Source organism: Alligator mississippiensis, chromosome 9 (genome assembly GCF_030867095.1).
Source record: "Alligator mississippiensis isolate rAllMis1 chromosome 9, rAllMis1, whole genome shotgun sequence".
Lineage (NCBI taxonomy): Eukaryota > Metazoa > Chordata > Crocodylia > Alligatoridae > Alligator > Alligator mississippiensis.
In genome coordinates this window covers 7,985,882-8,005,493 of record NC_081832.1, presented here as the reverse complement: position 1 = coordinate 8,005,493, position 19,612 = coordinate 7,985,882, and the positions used below count along the sequence as shown (strand labels likewise).

At 49.6% G+C, this 19,612-nt stretch overlaps 2 protein-coding genes across 2 annotated transcripts; both read right to left on the bottom strand.

Annotated features, from left to right (window-relative positions):
* Window positions 1–4,019: 4,019 nt before the first annotated feature.
* On the bottom strand, window positions 4,020–4,778 carry ATP5F1E (ATP synthase F1 subunit epsilon). Its single transcript, XM_006271748.4, has 3 exons — window positions 4,649–4,778; window positions 4,447–4,571; window positions 4,020–4,179 (listed from the first exon to the last, which is right to left on the bottom strand). The coding sequence occupies exons 1-2, from the start codon at window positions 4,678–4,680 to the stop codon at window positions 4,448–4,450; spliced, it is 156 nt and encodes a 51-aa protein (XP_006271810.1). The 5' UTR covers window positions 4,681–4,778; the 3' UTR covers window positions 4,020–4,179; window position 4,447.
* Window positions 4,779–9,619: 4,841 nt separating this feature from the next.
* Window positions 9,620–16,042, bottom strand: PIGT (phosphatidylinositol glycan anchor biosynthesis class T). Its single transcript, XM_014609603.3, has 12 exons — window positions 15,833–16,042; window positions 15,510–15,687; window positions 14,727–14,854; window positions 13,893–13,993; window positions 13,545–13,631; window positions 13,000–13,087; window positions 12,818–12,915; window positions 12,328–12,493; window positions 11,783–11,983; window positions 10,974–11,139; window positions 10,726–10,809; window positions 9,620–10,148 (listed from the first exon to the last, which is right to left on the bottom strand). Exons 1-12 carry the CDS (start codon window positions 16,020–16,022, stop codon window positions 9,896–9,898), a joined length of 1,740 nt encoding a protein of 579 aa, XP_014465089.1. The 5' UTR covers window positions 16,023–16,042; the 3' UTR covers window positions 9,620–9,895.
* Between the last annotated feature and the right edge of the window lie 3,570 nt (window positions 16,043–19,612).

Here is a 19,612-nt window from a genome sequence, read left to right as displayed (position 1 = left end):
CTAAGAGTTAAAATATTTTTTTCTAGCATATGTCATGAATGTAAATTGTTACTATGCCTAAGGAAAGTCAAGTCAAGTCCGTCTGGAGGCCACTGCAACCATTGGGGAACCTTATATGCTGTAACAACCCTTCTAGGTTATTTTAGTTGCTTTTCATCATTGGTGATTCTTTAGGCAGAATGACCTGGCAGCATGCATCTCCTCTCCAGGTATGGATGGCTGTTGGCTTGCAGTGACAAGTCTTGTTTGTAGTCCTGCTGGGTGTCCACACACCCTCCTCACCCAGGCTAGCCTGGGGGGGGGGTGTCAGTTTAGTCACTGACACCTGAGCCTGGAACAGGCTGTACTGGTTTACATGGTACCAGATAGAATAAGAGAGCTCTGACCTGACAGGTGTTTAAGGAAAGGCCCTTTAAATATCACATACACTGAATATTAGAACCAACTGATATAACCATACTTCTGCTTTCTTATTGATGTTGATGTACCTACTATACCTATCTAAAACCAAAGGATACACAGCTGGCCCAAAATACAGATGTAATGGATAAGAGCTACCACTATTTAGCTAAATTCAAGGCCTTTTGTAAGCACTTACATTCCAAATAATCACTAGGTTATGTATTCATTTTATATTAGACCGTCAGTAGCTAAAACACAACATTAACTCTGGCAGTAGGGAACTAGAACCCAGGACTCCCCTGCCTGAGGGAGAGCCATAATCCCTGGACTACAGCATCACATTCCATTAGGTGCATTTCCTTCTGGCCTTCTAAATCTTATATGCTTAGTTATCCAATAGGCCAGCAGATCCAGGGGGAGTTTGACAAGTGGAGCATTTAGCTTGCTTAACACATATGAGAGGAGGACCTGGAAAGTCAAGTCCAGGTCCTTCTGTAGCAGGTTAGCTGTACATTAGATTGATGGGTTACAGTAGTTAACAAAAAGTTTTTAATGCAGTTATTCAAAACAAAGTCCAGGTTTCTCATGTAAAACAGATCACAAACAAGTAGTTGTTTGGGTTTTGGGGTTTTTTTTGTTTTCTTACCTTATTTATACTTTTAAAGTTTTATTTTTTTTGTATGCAGTTTTTGTTGGGTTTTTTTCTCTGCAAGTTAATTCAATTGCAGGGGAAGACAGAACCTGCATACTTAGTTGTGGTTTGCTTGCCATCCTGTTCATCATGCTCAGTGCTTTAGTCATGGAAATAAACGTATTCTGTGACCCTATATGACTAAATATGAACAATGTGTCATAGCTCTCATGTCCTGTTACTAAATGATTAACTTTGAAGACTCCTGCAACAAAGAGATAAATAACAAGCATGAAAGCCTCAGTGACACTGAATTATTTTAAGATGCTGCTACAGCATGAAAGCTGAATGTTCTGTTTAGCACATACAAGCCCATTGCTATTTATACTTTCCTACCACTATTTGGCACTAGGTATAATCACAATGAACTCAGAAACTCTTGAGTGCTTAGTATCTTCTTCACTTGAATAAAGCCGTCATCACATTTGCCAATCATGCTCGCCACAATCGATAGGAAAGTCACACTCAAGTTGTGGAGAGATCTTTTGGTCTGTGCTAGTACCTATCCCTCCACACCGCTGTTTCTAGCACTTAATTTACGAGCACTGTAGTTGAGCCACAGAAGATGACTCTGACACAAACTTACGGGACATATAGTCCCTCCTGTTGTTCGGCTCATATATCAATGCCATGAACACAGTACTGAATGTTTAATTACTGCGCTATTAAGGTCACACAGGCCATGTCCACATAAATGTAGATGTTTGGTTCCCCAGGGACAACTAGCAGCAGGACACCTCATGCTGCTGCTAGTTGTCCCTGGAGAACGCCAGTGCCACATGCAATATAGCACATGGCAGGCTACCCTGGGTGGGGTAAGGGAGGCTGGGTCCAGCACTAGGCTGGCCCCAGCAGCCTTACCTGGGGGTCCCTCTGGGACTGCAGCAGTGGTGATACTGCCGCTTGAAGCCCAGCTGGCAGCTGGAGCATGGCTCTGGCTGGTCGTGTTCTGGTTTCGAGCTGAACAAATCTCAGAGCAGTGGTGCTCAACTTTTCCGTGCAGTGGGCCAGATGGGCAGCATCTAGTCTCTGTATGGGTCAGAGGACTCAATCCCATGCCTGGGACGGGCCTAGTGGAGCCCCATCTGGCTGTGTGCAGTTTGGTTGGAGGCAGCTCCAGCTGTGCTGGAGAAAGGGGTTCAGTCCAGCCCTGCTGGGGTGGGGGAAGAGGAAAGGAGCATGATTTAGCTCCTCAATGGGAAGGGGCATGGCTCAGCCCCACTGAAGGGGGCATGGCCTAGCCCCAAGGGGGTGGGGGAGAAAGGGGTGTGCATTGACCCTGAACCAGCTGTGTAGGAGGGAGCATGGCCCAGCCCAGACCTGGCTGTGTTTGGGGGGGGGGGGGAGGGTAGTGGCCCAGCTTCAACCCACAGATAGCAGCTTGGGAACTTAACAGTGGGGAAGGATAGCAATATTAACTGCTCCTGCTCCCCTACTCTAAAATTTCCTGAGCCCCCTGGGCCACATTTGGCTTATGTGCCAGAAGCTGGGCCTCCCTGCTCTAGAGAAAGAAGTGATGTAGCCAGAGTGGTCCTGGAATTATGCATGAGGCCAAGATTTCTTAGAGCAATAACTTTTGTGGGATCAACCTCATAGTTGCGGTAGCTAGACAAGCTTTCAAATGCAAGACATTTTTCTTCAAGAGACCTGAAGACCTGCTGCTTACAGTAAAAAAAAAAAAAAAAAAGAAGTCTACAAACTTAAGGAAACTGATACCTGCCATTTACCTTCCAATGTCTTGCGTTTGAAAACTTCTCTAACTGTAATCTCACCTATGAAGTTAGTTGGTTAAAGATATCACTCTAAGAAATCCTTGTCTCTAAAGAAAGGCAGCCTATTAATACCAAGCCCAGAAACACAAACTCTTATTACTAATGAACTTCCTCCCAAGCCTCCTTGAACAACCCCAAAAACACCGCAATGTAAAAGCTACCTCACCCCAACTCAGTAAGTTAGCCTACAAAGATTGGGAAGTCAGGTTTACCAATGCCTCAGGATTGGAAATACGATTAGTATTCCAACCAGCAAGACAGTGCTTCTTGCACTATTAAGTTAAAAGCTTTTAGATAGATACAGTTCAAGTTGACCATGTGCAAGTTTTGTGGCAGCACATTCCTTCCCACAGGCCAGTTATGCCTGGACTATTATATTCTGCAAAACCATAGTTGGTCTGAACACAGGACACCCTTCCACTAAGCAAATGCCCTGAGCATTAGTCAGCGGTGCCAGGGTTGTCCTTGTGAATCCAAACTTACTGGGCCAGAAAGCACAAAGCCTACCAGAAATTTCTCCTTTCAGGAGTGGTAGAAAAAGCAAAAAGCAGACAAACAGACCCCCTCCCACCAAAAGCTACCATGGGTACAGGTTTCCTTTGCTTTATGCAGGTTTGGTACGTGCAAATTCACTCTTACGCGATGACCCTTTTTTATACAAAAAAAATCCATTATACGCGAAGTAAATTCGCCCTTATGCGATTGGTGCGGTGAAAGCCTGCAGTCGGCTGCTTGGTGCGGTGCATTGTGGGAGTGACGCACACCAAAATAGTCGCCTGTGTGGATCTGCGCTCCTCGCTTGCTGTCTGCGACACGCATTTCTGTAGCTGCCATCCCCATTACGACAGTGCCCTGTGCTGCTGTTGGCAAGTACCAGAATTGCCCTGCAAGATGCAGAAGGGGGGCAGGGGAATCAGTAGTCGAGGCCTGGAAACATATCCCCGTTTGCTGCATTGTAAAGCGGGCTCCCTCGGTGCGAGTTCGAGCTACGCGCTGTTTTCCAGGAACGCACATGCCGCGCAGAGCAAGGGAAACGTGTCCAAATCTTGTTTTCTCTTTAAAATAAAATACTTCTAGTACAGAAAAAGAAAGGGGAAGCAAGGCGGGGGGGAGAGAAGAAGGACCCTCAACTTTCCCCAAATAAATCATAACGATTATATCGACACATCATTTTATTGGCATGATCTTTTACACGGACAGGCAGACTTTACAGCGAGCTCAAAAAAAAAGAAAAGTTACACAGCGCTCCTGCGGATCGACGAGCTCGACTCCGCGTCACGTTTCGTCCGTGCGGTCGTCACCGCAGGTCAGTTCCTACGGGAAGTAATAATAAAAATGCAAAGCATGCAAATAAAAGTTTCTCCCGATGCAAGGGACAGGTCGCTCGCGTTTATCAGCCGTATTTCCAAACCAAACCCGGCCTCTTCGTCCCCCAAACCTCCTGCTTCTGCTGCTCGACCTTCCTTTAGCGGCAGTTGAGGGGCCTCCCTGCCCACCCCTAAATCCCATCCCCCTCCTGCCACAGCTGCGCGCCCGCGCTCCCCCGCACCCCCTGGGGCAGCGCCCGCGGCCCGCACTCACCTCACTCCTTCTTCGGCTTCACGATCTTCACGTTGGCGGCCGCCGCCCGCTCCGCCTCGTCCCGGAACTGCGGCTTCATGGCGGCCCGCAGGGCGCGGGCGCAGATCTGCGAGAACCGGATGTAGCTGCAACGAAGCCACCGGCCGGCGTCAGGCCCCCGCGCCGCGGCCTCTCCCCGCCCTCCCCTGCCCTGCCCCGCTACCTGATCCCGGCCTGTCGCCAGTACGACACCATGGCTGCGGCTGCGACCCGCAAGGTCAGCGCGACGGGCAAGGCCGCACACAGCAGGAGGCGTCGACCAATCGGCAGGTAAAGACCACCCCCACCTGCCAATCAGTGCTCACGCTACCTCAGAAAGACCCGCCAATCGCCGCTAAGTAGCTGCCTCGGGCCCATCGCAACCAATCAGAACCCCGAGGCGCGGAAGGTTGTGAGGCCAATCAAAGTGCCGCGTGGGCTGGGCGCGGAAGGCGCTGTAGCCAATTAGAGTGCCGCGTAGCTGGGCGCGGAAGGCGGTGCAGCCAATCAGAGCGCCCCTGGCCTGGAGCGGAAGGTGCTGAGGCGGGGTGGAAGTCTGCAGTCGCTGCTTCATCTTCACCTTTCCTTCACCCACAGGCTGTTCGGCTCAGATCTGCGGACAGCTCAGGGCTGTGCTTGAAGCAACCTCCATTTCTTGCGGGTCTTTGCTGCCGTGGTTCTCACCCACCTCACACCTGAGGCCATTGGCGAGGTGTGAATAGGGGGGACATGCGGGTGCACGTGCACCCCTGAGATTGGCCGTGACCCCCTGAGAGAAGTGACACCCCCTTCCCCCCCTTGGAGACCCACAGCAGGATTAGGAGGCACCGGTCACCCAAGCGTACAGCCTTCGGATGGAGCAAGCCAAGGGACTGCCCGGGGCCCCGCTCTGGCCATCACCTCGTGCCCTGTGAGGAATTTGCGTGGTGGATGGCACAACACAGATGATGCCGCGAACCTAGAATATCGCTCAGTGTTAAAAAAACCTCTTTTTTCCTTCAGCTTGTTAATAACTTTGTTCTTTCTTCAATGTAAGGGGCCCCTAAAGGACTCTGGCCCAGGGCCCCAAAGGCCCCCTGCTCGGTTAGGCGTAGGGTGGCCGTCATAGAGGACGTTCCGGTTTTCTGCTCCTCTGTCCTCTATGGATACGTTACCCAGCACCTTTATGTCCTCTAGTTTTCTCTTCAAGAGAAAAATTGGAAAAAAAATTCTCTTCAAGAGTAAAATAGAGGACATAAAGGCATCTGGTTTCGTATCCATAGAGGACAGAGGACAACCGGACTGTTCTCTGTGATGGCCGCCCTATCCAGGGGCCCCTTGGACAACACCAGCTCTCAGTTTGCATTAGTTTTTTTGAGTACAGAAAAATGATAGAACAGTTTTGTTGCTGCAAAGAGTACAGCAGATCAGAAAGCTTTTTACACCATGAATACCTATTTGAAATCTCTGGGTTTCTCTTGTGAACGGTGCTAACATTATGCTAGCAACAACCTTGAAAGGATCCCAGTGCACCCCAGGATGCCAGCTTGAAAATCATTGCTTTACTGTTAGATAATCGTTGGGATAGTTGGTGCAATATTTTTTCCAAAAAAAATTTGCTTGTAATCCAGTATTTTTTTTTTTAATAGGCGCATCATGTTTAATAGCTAGCTGCCCCAGTAATGTGGCTACGGCACAGTCAACATTTGATTTAAAAACCTGCTTGTCATGTAATGAGGCTGTTTCTCCAAATGATTAAGTGCTATTATTTTTGCCTAAAGGCTGCTCAGCGTGTGATTTGAAACCTTTTTCAAAATGCACTTGTTAGGAGTGAACTTCAAGCTTTTGCTATTGAAGAAATGAATGACAGGAGTGTCAGACTGAAGAAAAGGGATTTCTGCTCCATCTCAGCCAGTGAATCCTTTGGCTACATGCGATGTCTTTCCAGGGTCTCTGTAAGTAAGAAAGCTCACTCTACACTTAAAAGCTCTACAGTACATCTCCACAGGCAGCCAAGGTTCTTTGGGTGAATCTGACATCTTCTTTTTGACCAACTTAAATAGATACAAAAAAGTGTTCTTAGCAAGCTTTTGGGTGTAAAAACCCTTCGTGGTGCTGAGGAAGCATCTGCAGTTGGTGCATGCTCTTCCTGGATGTCCTTAGACCAGTGGTTCCCAACCTTTTCTGGCTGTGACCCGCTGCTGGGAGTGGAGTGCGGCAGTGGCCTGGCGGTAGGGGAGCTCCCGGCATGCGGCACTGCTGGCATTGCCCCTGCAACCCTCATTTGGGTTGTGACCCAAGGTTGGGACCACTGCCTTAGACCAACACGGCTACAACCCCTACATCTCCATAGCACACGTAAGCTAGCTTTGCTAGCAGCAGTCTGGTAGTGTGGAGCTTTCTGCCGAGTTAATTTGTCCTGATCGAAAGTGAAATAAAACAACCCAGACAGAGCTCCATGGTACCTCTGCTAGACTGCTTCTTGTGCCCAAGCCAGCTCTAACCATGACTCCTTACATATTTCTACCCTATGCTGCAATATGTGGTATTTTGAATGCGTCTTATTACCTCCATGGTACAAAGCAGTTTCAAATATGGGCTATACTAGTTTGATGATTCTTCTGATTGGTTCCACTGTGGGATGGGAAGTGCCCTCCAGGGGTTGTGCAGCCACAGGAGGATTAATTTTTGTGTTGTAGCAGGTATTTTGTATTCTGTATTGTAGCAGGTATTTTGTATTGTGGGGTATTTGGATGGCTCTTTTAAATGTTCAATCTATTTCTCTACTGGAGTGTCCTTGTTGCATAAAGGAAGATTTTAGACTAGGCAGGTAGGCATCATTAATGTTCTCCTCAGTGCAGATGTGGTGGTATCTGAGGGCCTGACTGTAGATTATTGGTATTCTTGGGATGATTGCTGGCTTTGTGGATACAAGTGTGGTGGTCCATGGCTTTTTATGTAGCCTAGCCTCTTGCATAATTTCCTGGACCATCACAACTACATCACTTTAACACTACCAAAGATCCTTAAGACGGATTTAGGTACTTGAATGTAGCTCTAAGGGCTGTAAAATATTTCTGTAAAGTGTTATGCTTAAGGAATAGGTAAGGGATACTTTTGAAAGTATAATTATACTCATGCCAGCAATTCTGGATGACATACATTTCAAGTTTTAGTAAGGAATGACAAAATAAACTTTCTGTCTAATGGAATTTATGTATGGAAAAATCAAGGGAAATTCCAGTTTAATGGAGAAAAGCACTTAACTAGGAATAAAAAAAGACACATTCTGTTAAGTTAAATAAACTGAACATCTATCCCAAGCAAAATGACAGAACAAATACAAAAGGTAAAAAAGAGCAATAAAGCTGCTTAAGTTTATAAAGGAAGATTTAGCCTGAAAAATCTTGCTTTTGTTTTATGGGATTAAGAAATAGCTGAAGAAAGCATACTAGATGTGATACTTGCTCATTTTTATTGGATACACCTGAATTATTCAATGATAATTCTGTCTAATGGCTACTACTCTACTAGTGGATGAGCATGGGTACAGGCATGCCGTGTTACATATCCCAGTGTTGTATAGGGAAAATGACAAAAGATGTTTCCAGTTAGATAGCATTGTACCTTATTAAAAAGAAGAAAAAAGCAGATGCATTAAGGTTTCAGGTTCTGTAATCAATGAGTGAACATGCTGTAATTCTATGATTAAGAAATGTGATGTGTATAAGGTTCAGATATTTTAATGTTTTATGAAACTTAAGGGTATACAATAGCCTAAATATTTTGAACATATTAAAATGTGTGGGATAGTCTGGCTACATGAGATCAGGGCAGTAACTATTCTTGTTGCAGAAGCCTTGTTTCTGACTGGGAAATAAAAACAAGATGCTGCTCTCCTGATAGGAACCAAGTGTTTGGGTAGGAAGCAGTCCTGGCTTCACACCCCTTGAAACCAGGACTGGAGCCTGGGAAAAGGCTTCTCTGCTTTCCTGAGACCTCTTCTGCCTGCTTCCCTTTGGCCCACCTCGCCTCTCCCAGAATCATTTCTAGGAGTGGAAATTTTTGCCTCTCCCAGAATCATTTCTAGTAGAAATTTTCCAGTCCTAGAAATGCATGTTTGTACTTGGCCCTAGATTTACTGTCTAAACCTCAAGGGCTCTATTTTAGTGTTTTGGGGCCCCCTTATGGTGGGTAGTTGTTGATGCATATGGTTGTAGTGAGGGGGGAGACTTCCCGATTGATGGTGGCATCTGCCTTCCAATTTGACATTGCTTCAAAGGACCTCTAGTCTGCTACTTCTTCAAGGAACTGAGGCAAGCGTATTGGTGTATTTGCTTGTTTTTGTGTGTTTTTTATAGGAAATATAATAGTGGGGTGGACTGATGCATTTCCTTTGGGGGGTTTTTTATGCCTGGCTGGGCTTGTTAGCTATCTGATTAGTTTGGAGGATGTCTCAGGTAAGGGGGAGAATGTGGCTGTGGGAATTGGGGGTTTCTGCCCTTGTGTCCAGGAGATTCCTCCTGGGATGAATATTTTGTCTGATGAAACAGGTCCTTGCCTGGAGGCACTAAAGAAGTGACAATCTTTTCCTATCCTAATTTACCAGTGCTGGATGCTTGTACTTCAGTTGTGTCAGAATGTAAATGGACCAATACAAGGGCCAAACAAGAAGATCCTGATGTGACCAACATGGTCCAGGCAAACACAAAGAATTTATAGTTTCTACTGAACCCTCAGGGATTGTATACTACTAGAGGCAAGACTTTGTTCTGATCTCCTGCAGACTGGCATACTAGAGAAGATGGGTGAGTGTTCTGCTGTGCCCTGCTACAGCAATCTATTATCCATCTTTCCTCCTCTCCTTGAATCTCAGTGTTTCCTTCCCAGCTGAGCTTTATGAGTTGTCTAATTGTCCAACTCCAGCAAACCTCTGCTTTTGAGCTAAGTCTGTGGTGTCCATGCCAAAAAGTGTAAGCAATTAATTAGTAGTGGTTGCTGGGGTAGCAGATTTACCAATGCAATGAGATGTCTCTATGCCTGCAAAGTGAAGAAGGTTCTTAATTCACCTTCACAGCTGGCCCATGGGAGCAGAAAAGAGTGGGAATGACCATTGCTAGAGTTGCAGGAGAGTGAAGGAAGTTGTAATTAGTTAAAGAAAGAAACAGCACAGCTATACAAAGCCAGGGATTTTATTTCTAGCACCTCCTTTTCAGAACATAATAATTTACCCCTCCCCAGAAGATTTATACCTCTTCCTTGATCCCTTGGATCTGGGCTTTGGGACAATTCCCACCAGCCTCCTTAACAAAAAGTGACTGTTTGGTGTCTAGGGACAAAACCCAGATTCCTGAGGTAGCAAGTGTCCTACCCCATCAGCCTCCCCTTAGGCCCTGGCACTTGTACATGGGGGTCAGTGGCAATACCCACAGCACTGGCTGTCTTGGCCCTCTCAGAGGGGAGGAACCCCCCTCATTTTGCGGATGATGTTAGCCAGTCTCTTGGCCAGGCCCCCCCTGCTAGGCTCTTCCACGTGAAAGGTTCTGGTCAGCAGGTTGTAGAAGGAGCCATAGCACACGGCCACCACGGTGCAGGTGAGGCAGATGACATTATATGGCATGCTGAAGTCAGGTGTTGGCAAGTTCACAAGAAGCGGCTCTGTGTAGAGACGCACAAAGTAGCTTGAGCCATCAGAAGAAGGAAATCTGGAGATGAAGGCAACATGGGGTGTCAGTCCAAGCACAACGTTCTAGCAAGACCCTTCCTAGCACTGGTGAAGACGGACTGCCTACTAATGCTTCTGAGTATGCCTGTCCCCCACACAGAAGTTGAGCTTCTCTTTCCAGCCAGCATTAGAAATGGATGCCTGGGAATCTATGAAAACCTGTCAAGAACCTCCATTCCCTCAGGAGAGGTCGACATGTCAGGTGAAGTGTATGCAGAAAGAACCACTCATTTGGGCACAAGACTGAACCAGATGAGGGAGAGGGCTTGCAGAGAGGAGCCACTCCAGACTCTGCTAGTACATGGGGGATGCTCTGGATTCCTTGTAGGAGAACAAGCTTATATAAGGGAACTGGACTTTCCCTCAATACTGCTGGCGGGGGCAGCTGTTCTCAACAGAGACTCCTAAGAGCCAACTTTGGTGACTCAGCTTCTGCCTGCAAGTTGCTTCTACCAGATGCAAGAAGAGCTCAGTGACTATCTAGGAACCCCAGCCCCAAACAAGTGATCTCTCCTTCCCTTCCTCTCCCTTGAAGCCCAGAGAGAAGACACACTCACAGTGAGGTGAAGAGAGGACTCTCCTCAACATCTACAGCTTTTGCTGCAACGATACTTGGCACCAGGGCACTCAGGACAGATGGACTAAGGAGACAAAGGATGTATTAGCTTCAATCCTGCTAGAAAACACAGCACACACAGATTGCATCCCCAGAAACCAGATGCTGAGTGCTGTAATGGACACTGAACAGGCAAGCCCTACAGAAGTATGCTCCATAAGCTACCCCAAAGCTGGGACAGGTGGTTACCTCACGTAAAACCCGTGGTTAGGGTCAGGTGTGTACTCTGTCCATTTCAGTAAGGCTCTCTCGAATTGGATGGTGATCTTGGTGGCAGAGTTTGCTGGGAGCTGGATCAGCATCTCCAGAAGATGGGGCCGCCTTCGGTCCTGAGCTGGCTGGTAGTGGATGTAACCTAATACAGAAGCACGGGATCCTGGGATTCTTCTACTGTACAGCTTACCACTCGCATGCTACTGTTGCATCCATCCTCCCCAGCCACACAAAATGGCCCAGAGAGCAAATCTATCCAAATAATACAAGCTTCCACCTCAAGTTAAACTTAAAAGGCAAATCACTGAACTGGCTAGGTACTTCAGACAGGGCTTACTGAAATAACAGTGCAGCTCTTGACAGCTGGAGCTGCAAGGAGCACATCTTTTGTCCCCACTTATTTTACATGTTGCTGTCTAGACATAGCAAAATATCCCAAAACAAAGACCTTCTACTGGACACACTTGTCCCCTGGGGAAGAGGATGAGAAAGCAAAGCAATGCTGATGGTTAGCTGTTGTGATACTTAATGCACTAATGAAACACACTCTCAACCTAGTTTCTCACCACAGTATAAGAGCCCGTGTAGAACAGACTATCCTGAGCTCAGGCTTTATGTCCTGAAGCAGAGGTAATTTTTCTGTTATTAACTTTTCCCAAGCACTCGTGTACTAGGCACTCTCCCACTGATTTCCCAGCAACCTGGATAAGGACTGAACTGTTTCTGGAATATGATCCTAATGCCAGGGGAGCCAGGATAATGTGCCCCAGGGAGGGTGTCCTTACTTGGCTTGTTCTCCTTCCCCTTGGTGATGATGGTCAGAGTGTGAATGTACAGTCTCAGGTACCAGGGCACTGTCTCCAGTAGTATCACAGGGAAGGCACGGTAGGGATGAGTGTTATAGATCAGGGTGCTGATTTCTCCAGTCTGCAGGCCATATCCACTCACATAGCGTTGAGCATGGAGCACCGGTGTTGAGAGATCAGCTGTAAATGGGAAACAGCAGCCAAAGTCCAGAACCTAGCTGTAACTCTGAACCCAAGTGCCCTCCTACCACTCAGCACAGAGCTCAGGGGACAGACACTTCCCACTTACATGACCGCTGATGTCTCCCACCCTAACCTGAAGCAGAAGAGGGGGAATTTCTACAGAGTGGGGTGGGAGAGGGTCAGGTGCATAGTCAGACTTTTCTTTCCCAACAAGAACACACTCCGCTTCCTTTGCAAGACCCTCGCGTACCCTCATTCCTGCTGCTGGGGAACTCCATCCACCCCAGGCTGGCATGTGGCAGACTGGAGTCCACAAGCAGAATGCACCGGCGGTTACCCACCACTGTCTTGGGGCCGTTTCCATTTCAGCTGCACATTGAGGCTGCGAGATGTGTTGAAGAGTGCTGGGCTCAGTAAGTCATAGACTGCATAGGTTCTCCTGTCTCCTAGGACAACTGCTTCATGCATAGACAGTGGAGCTGGGGTCACCTCCAGCAGCTCGTTCCCCTGAGAATGCAAGCAGAGTGTGGATGGAAGAGAAAGCAACACCTGCCATCATCAGTCCATCCAAGGAGGGGACTGGCACGAGCATGCCAGGCTCCGTGTCTCTGCTGACACTGTTGAAGGATCCTTGCTTCTAGACACTTCTGCCAAGTGGCCACCAGAATCCTTTCACCAAGGATCCTATTACTACAGACAACCTGGTTGGTGGCATGCCAGGGCTTTGGCTCTAATCTCATCTAGGGATGGCAGACAACCAATGGGCAATCACAGTTCCTTTTTGCAGGAGGCTCTTTCAGCTACATGGGATAAGATGTGAACAAATGTTACCTGATCCTTGCTGGAGATGTCCACATAGATTTTGCTCTCAGAGGCCAGAGGACAAGCTTCAGTGACAGTACGTGAAAACATCTTAAAAAGGGACCAGTCTGGGAAAGACAGACACACAAGTCAGCCAGAATGAGACTGAAGGTAGCTCCTCCTCCTACCATATGCTGCAGATTACTGGTTACCTTTCTTTCCTTGGCCACTGGAGAAGGTGTCGAAGACCACAGTGAGAGTTTGTCGGAGCTCCCAGGAAATGCTGAGGCATGAAACATCCTGGAGAAGATGACAGGATATACAAAAGATTATTCAATACAAACTTACTTTCCCAAAGGGCAAGATGCATTGTGACGGGCCATGAGACACATTTTAGAGTCCCAAGGGGACTAATTATGGAGTGGAGCATGGCAACACAAAGGCTGGAGATGGAGAGAATCCCATCTAGCCCATTCCCCAGGGAACAAGATAGAGTGGTTCCCTAGAATGCATCTTCCAGGGCTTTGTCTGGCACAGGTTCTAGTATCGCAAGAAATGAGGCTTCCTCCATTTTCTCCTGGAAACTGCTCTGAACACTACTAGAGCTCTATATTTGGAAACAACCCCAATATTTGAGCTATATGCTTCATTCCAAAAGCACTGAGATCTTATTCAGCTACTGCAAGATGCCTCCTAACTGCATTCTTGGAGGCACATAAGAAAGTTGCGGGTAGATCAAATTCAGGCCCAGACTCACCCTGCAGATGGGGCGGATATGCACTGCCTGTGAGTGGTAGCTGCTATGGAACAAGCGTTCAGCCTTCAGCAACACAGCAAGACCAGCCTGCAGAACGTAAAGGAGAAAATGCTATTAAATATCAAGCAGCAATCTGCAAAGGGGCTGGGGAATGTGTCCGAAAGGCTTGAAAGGACCTACTGAGGGCTTCAAAGCGCCAAATTTCCTGTCCCCCTGCTCCTACTGCAATAGAAGCATGACACCAGTGGATACTACAGGCATCTGGTACCATTTGCTGTTTAAGAACTTAGGCCCAAGCTCCTGGCGATGACTTGGTCAGGTAGCACAAAGCCTGGGCTGTGCCCTCACCTTTGAGCTGCATGGCAGCAGCTTCTTCCAAGGAGTGAGGTTCTCGGTGCAGACGACCTCACGGGGCAGGACAGCATATCTCAGGAGGTGGTGATCTGTGACTGAGATGGGAAGTGGAGGTTAAGCAGCCTGGGGCTAGTATGATCACGTGTGCTAAAGTAGAGCTACTCTGTCATCTGGCTGATCATGCTTAGGAAAGATCTAGAATTCCTTGAAGGGATGAGATCACTTTCAGCATGGATCCTGAGGACCAGCTAAGTGCCCCTCTGCAAGATAGTCCTCTCCACATTGAATAAACAAGGAAGTCTCCTGTCTTCAGTTGCAACTGTCTGTAATCCTTGTGCAGAAGGAAATGGGTCCTGTATGACAGGGCTTCTTGCACAATATCTTATGCTAAGGAGAGTACCTTGAGTTCACTGGTTCAAATCTAGCCCTAGTTAGTGGGGACTGGAAATAGCTTCCAGCTGCCCAGGAACCTGAAAAAAGTTTGGGGCTTCAGTCCCATTCTGACAGTAATGTAGCTCCCTGCATGCTTGTCACTGCCACAGCTGGAACTAACTGACCTTGTTCTCAGCACAGGCAGACCTCCCCCTAGAAGTGGTCTTTCCAGAGATGAATTGAGGCAAAACTAGCATCACTGATGCCCTTGCTGTTCCTGTCTACTAGATCTCAGCCATTCTAAGTTCACTTGCCAGAACAGTGTTTTGGTTGTCAGCATCCTCACTCCTCCCAGGACCTTGCTCTATGCCACCCATAGCAAAGCAAGCAATGCCTGGAGCTCCCCACACAGGGTAAAGCCGCCGCCACCCCTGCATAAGCACAAGTCTGCCTCACCATTGGCTAGGCCCAGAGGTTTGAATGATGCTGTTGGAGTGACTGTGTTGGTGGAGTCAATGAAGTTCAGGGAGGCACAGAATATCCCCGAGAGCATGTTGCTGAGCTCTTTCCAGGACTTGTCAACACTGAACAAGAAAGCCACAGATTACACCACTGGCCCTCTTCCCCAGATGTAAAGGGTCTGTGGGAAGTGAAGTTTCACATCAGGTGCTTGGAAAATGAACAGACCATTGCAAGGAGAAAAATGTCAAGATATGCACAGGTATTGCAACTAGAACTATCATCAGGCAGCTATTGAGCAAAGGCAAGGCCCCGGTAGCAGGGAGCACAGTCAGGTTCCTTGGATCTCGAGTGTATTTTAACAAACCACTTCCTCTCCTTGTATTGGCAGGACCTTAATGGTGTCCTTGTGCCCCCGCTTTACCTTTGGCAAATTAAAGTGTATTTTGGATGCTTTGGCCACTTGCGCCTGTAGCTGGGGGGAGGCTGGTTCTTAAGAGCAGGTGGAACAAACCCTTGCTTAGGGCGGTCTAGGCAAGGTGCTCCTGCCTGGAGCAGTGGCTGGGTTAGACAACCACCCGAGGTCCCTTCCAGCCCTGCTTTTCTGTGCTTCTAGATTCCCATGCAGTGAGCCTGCGCGTCCACTGCTACGCTGCAAGCAGCACCCGAGCCACCTGGTTCAAAGCCAGACCGAGTCCGTTTGTGCGGGCTGCTGTCTGAGGTGTGATAGCTGCACCCCCACTCAACTGGGAGAGAGGACCCAGGCTAGGAGAGACTTACTCGGTGACCGAGTCCTGGAACCAGACCCATAGCTCAGCTCCAGCCGGGGCCTGCAGGTGAGGCTGTCCCCAGGTCCGCGTGCGCCAGAAACCTTGGGTGAGGGACAGGTGCAGCTCGCGCACAGAGTACTTGGAGATGAGCTGCCCCAGGGCCTTGGGGAAGAGCCTGTAGTGAGAGACTGGGGAGGGCCAAGGTTGCACACCTGTGGGCACAGCTAAGCCAGCAGGCCCCGCCCCTTCCACTCACCTTCCTCGGCCAGGCCCCGCCCCTTCCATTCACCCTTCCTAAGCCAGGCCCCGCCCCCCGCTCCAGGCTCTGCCCACCTCCCTCCCGCTGCAGCTCCGAGTCCCAGCGGGTCTGGAACTGGAAGGTAGCGGCGAGGTCTCCGGACGGCAGCGGGCTGAGCAGCAGCTCCTCCCGCAGGCTGTCCTGGGGCGGCTCCAACGCCGCCTGCCCGGAGCCGCCGCGGGCCCCCAGCAGGAGCAAGAGCCCCAGCACCGCGGCCCGCTCCATTCCCGGGGCTTCCGCTTCCGACTCGCTCGCTCGCCCAATGGCGAGGTACTTCCGGCGCCGACCATAGAGATGCGCCGGTCTGGGCGCGGGTGAGGGCGGGGCGGTCCTCCGCGCTCTCCTACCCTGTCCGGCGGCTGCTAGTCGCAGCAGTCCTCGTTGCCCTGGGACGTGTCCGCACGCGCGAGCTCCGCGCCAAGCTGCACTGCGCTGGCGTAACAAGAGGCCTCGTCCAAGGCTGGTTTCTCAGACCCCTACTACGTTACCTATAGTGCACAATTCACTGGTCAGTCACGCAATAAATGTAGACTGGCCAGAAGTGCCAGGTAATTGTCACGCGCTAACAATGACTCTCCAGCTATAACAAAAAAGCCGACCAGCTCGAAAGTTAGGGCTTGAAGGCAGGTCACAACTCCGGAGGTGGTTTCTATGCAGCTTTAATCTGAGCGTGTAGCAGGGCCCTCAGGCCCCCTGTACACATTACATGTATTACACGTTGTGGCTGCTGTTGCTGCATTTGTAGGGTTACCATACATCTGGGTTTCCCAGACACGTGCTCTTTTTGGGTCCTCCGACTTCCGTCTGGGCATTTTTCTGAACTCTGAACAAACGTCTGGGATTTTGCTCTGCTCTGTTGGTGGGAGCAAGGGAAGGGTGATTGGAGGGAGTGGGGCATAATGAGCATCTGAGCGTGCATGCGCACATGGCTAGCGTGCAACCAGGCAGGGCAGAGGGACCAGGCTCGGCAGCTGGATGCAGGTAAGTGTATGGGGAGCAGGGTTGGAGGGATGGGGTTTGGGGACAGTCGGGTGTGAGGGATACCAGCAAGGATGTGGGGCTGTGGGTCGGGAGCGAGGGGCAACAGCATGGCTGGAGGGGTGGGGAACTGTGGGTCAGGAATGAGGGTCACTGGCAGGTCCAGGGATTGCAGGTTGGGACTAAGGGTGACCAGCATAGTTGGGGGGTGAGGGGCTGTCTGTTGGGATTGAGGGGTTCCAGCAGGGGCGGGGGGGCTGCTGGGTGGGAGCGAGGGGTGGTGGCCAAGGCCAGGAGGCTCTGGGTTGGGACTGAGGTGTCCACCTGACAGGTGTCTTTTTCTTTTTGAACTGGAAATATGGTAACCCTATGCACTTGCTAATGAGAGCTAGAATCAGGGGCAGGCTAATAATCCATGGGGGATGGCACTGGCACACATTTGGGATCACTTGTTCCTGTGGACTCAGCGCTAGGTCAGGTCTGTTCTTAGTCTGAGACTATGGTACCTGCAATGGGAAAAATTCAGAGCACCACAAGGCCCCTCAGTATTACCACCAGCATTGTTTCAATGGGGTGTTGATTTGCCCCATCACTTGTTGTGGATGGCTAAGGAGATTGTTCTGTCCGTCTTCTGACTGGGCAGGAGTCTGGGCTGGGAACTGGGTCTGAATTGCTTCAGGGTCTGAAATGTGAGCTTATCTCCTAGGGAGGTTTGCCTTTGCAGACTGGCAATGTGCACTTCGCCCCTGCCTCACTTGGCTCTTCCTTTGGCTTCTTCTGAGACCAACCAATGCTAAAAGCCTCATGCCCCTATCCCCAATGACTTTCTTTCAGTAACACCCTCACCCCCCCCGATTGCTTGTTTGACAGGAGTGTTATTTCTCTGTAGGTTGCTGTTAAACATTTGTCTAGACAGGCTAGGGGAGACTGAGGTCCAGCGGGGAGACCTGCAGGGACTGGGTACAGCTGTGGCCAGGACTCGCTTCCTAGCTTGGGTGTGTAAAGCAGGAGTATTAGCAGCAAAGCCTGAATAATTAATTTTTGGAGCCTACGATATCCCTCTGCTTCCAGGCCTCTCTTTTGCTCCCCTGGCTGAATCAGAATGGGGAGGGGAGGTCATCTCCACTCCTTGTAGGCAGTGGCTCAGGAGGCGGACACTACTCAGGGTTTCCAGAGCAAGAGTCAAACAGCCAGCAGCCTTCCTTCCTCTCATGCTGGCAGATCCATGCAGTGGCAGGGCAAAGAGAGAGCAGGGAGCTTGCTGCTAGCTTCTGGCCACTTGCTGTTAAGGGCTATCCTCCCGCAGGTCCTCCTCATCCAGTTGCACCACTGGGGTCTCAGCCCCTTCCTCACTGGTGTCCAAGCTGTTCAGGTCTGTGGAGGTGAAGGATGGGGATGAGGTTTGCAACTTCGGCCATGTCAGGCACTTGCAGGGTGAACTCCTGGCACAGTGTCAGAGAAGGTGCTGTGGTATGCCTTGTTTTCATGCCTGCTGGAACCAGAAAGACTTAGGGCATGGGCAGCACCATGGCTGAAATGCTGGTTGAAGGAGAGGGAAGAGCCCTGAGGGTGACAGGCTGTCAGGGTTGAAAGCTTAGCTCTATTTCACCGGTAGGAGGCATGTGGAAGAATTCTGCTTCTGTTCCCAAGGTCCCTGGGCATTTGACTCTGTGCTGTCCACAACATGTGTGCTGACAGTCCTGCACATGGTACTCTGACCCCCTCCTTGCGTGCGACTTGAGCCATCAGCCTCCTTCCCCCCAAGGCTGTTTGGACTGGGAACTCCTCAGCGCCAGTACCACTGTTCTCTCCCTGCAGCACTGAGTATGGTGGCACTCAGTAGGTCATCTGCACCTCTCCCCCTCATCACTGCTGTAGGCCCAGCACAGACACCTTCCTCCCCAGCACTGGCCAGCACTTACATCTCCAGTGCTCTATTTGCAGGTGGGACACAGGGAAGAAGAAATCAACCTCCTGCTGGAAAACCTCCTCAAAGAACTGCTGCTGTACCTGGTCTGAGTCCAGTCCCCACTGCCTGTGCTCCATGTTGGCCAGAGAAGAATGAGATGGGAGATCAGGCCCAAGATAGAGGTAAGATGGGGTCTGGGGGACCTTTCACAGCCAAAGGGAAACTGCCTCCTTCCTGTGCTTTCAGTGTTCTGCTCCACTTTACCTGTAGGGAGCGTGTGCTAATTTGCTAGCTGCGGGGGCAGTGTATGCCAGGAATCACTGACTAAGTGTAGCCTGGAGTCAGCAACAACCTCCTAATGTGGACATCTGTGCCACCTTCCTCTTTCTGGTCTCCAGGCACTCTATAGCCTGTAAGGAACTCTCCTCTCCCCTATGGGAGAAGATTAGTGTTGTTAGACCCATTCTCCAGAGGGGGAAACTGAGGCAGGGAGTGTGATAGAGCCTTGCCTAAGATCAGACTGTCAGGAAACAACTGAGGTCTTGTAACACACAGGCCTCTTCTAGCCAGTAGTAGTAAAAAAAAAAGGTGACATTCAGTGCTCCGCCCTATGCATCAGGGAGTCTCCAGGGTGTGTGACACAGTGGAGTCACAGCTCTGGCCTTTCTCACTTTGCTGCCTGGGGCACAGTAACTGAGTGAGTTGTCTGCACATTTACCACGCCGCAAGGGGAACAAACATTCTAATCTTACTGAATTGAGAAATGTCTTGGGAAATAACATGGCATTAGCTACCACCAGCCCTGCCTGCAGATACTTCCTGGCTTAGTTCATGAACACAGCTCCATCCTCTCGCAGGGCCTCCTTTATTCAATTTCAGCTCCATCCTCTCGCAGGGCCAATTTCTCCTGTGTCTGGTAGGGGCCTGA

Coding starts and splice junctions, on each gene's coding strand:
- PIGT (XM_014609603.3), bottom strand. CDS start 16,022: ATGGAGCGGGCCGCGGTGCTGGGGCTCTTGCTCCTGCTGGGGGCCCGC. Junction 13,632..13,892: donor TGCTGCCATGCAGCTCAAAG/GTGAGGGCACAG, acceptor TACGTTCTGCAG/GCTGGTCTTGCTGTGTTGCT. Junction 10,810..10,973: donor AACCACGGGTTTTACGTGAG/GTAACCACCTGT, acceptor TTGTCTCCTTAG/TCCATCTGTCCTGAGTGCCC.
- ATP5F1E (XM_006271748.4), bottom strand. CDS start 4,680: ATGGTGTCGTACTGGCGACAGGCCGGGATCAG. Junction 4,572..4,648: donor TGGCGACAGGCCGGGATCAG/GTAGCGGGGCAG, acceptor GCTTCGTTGCAG/CTACATCCGGTTCTCGCAGA.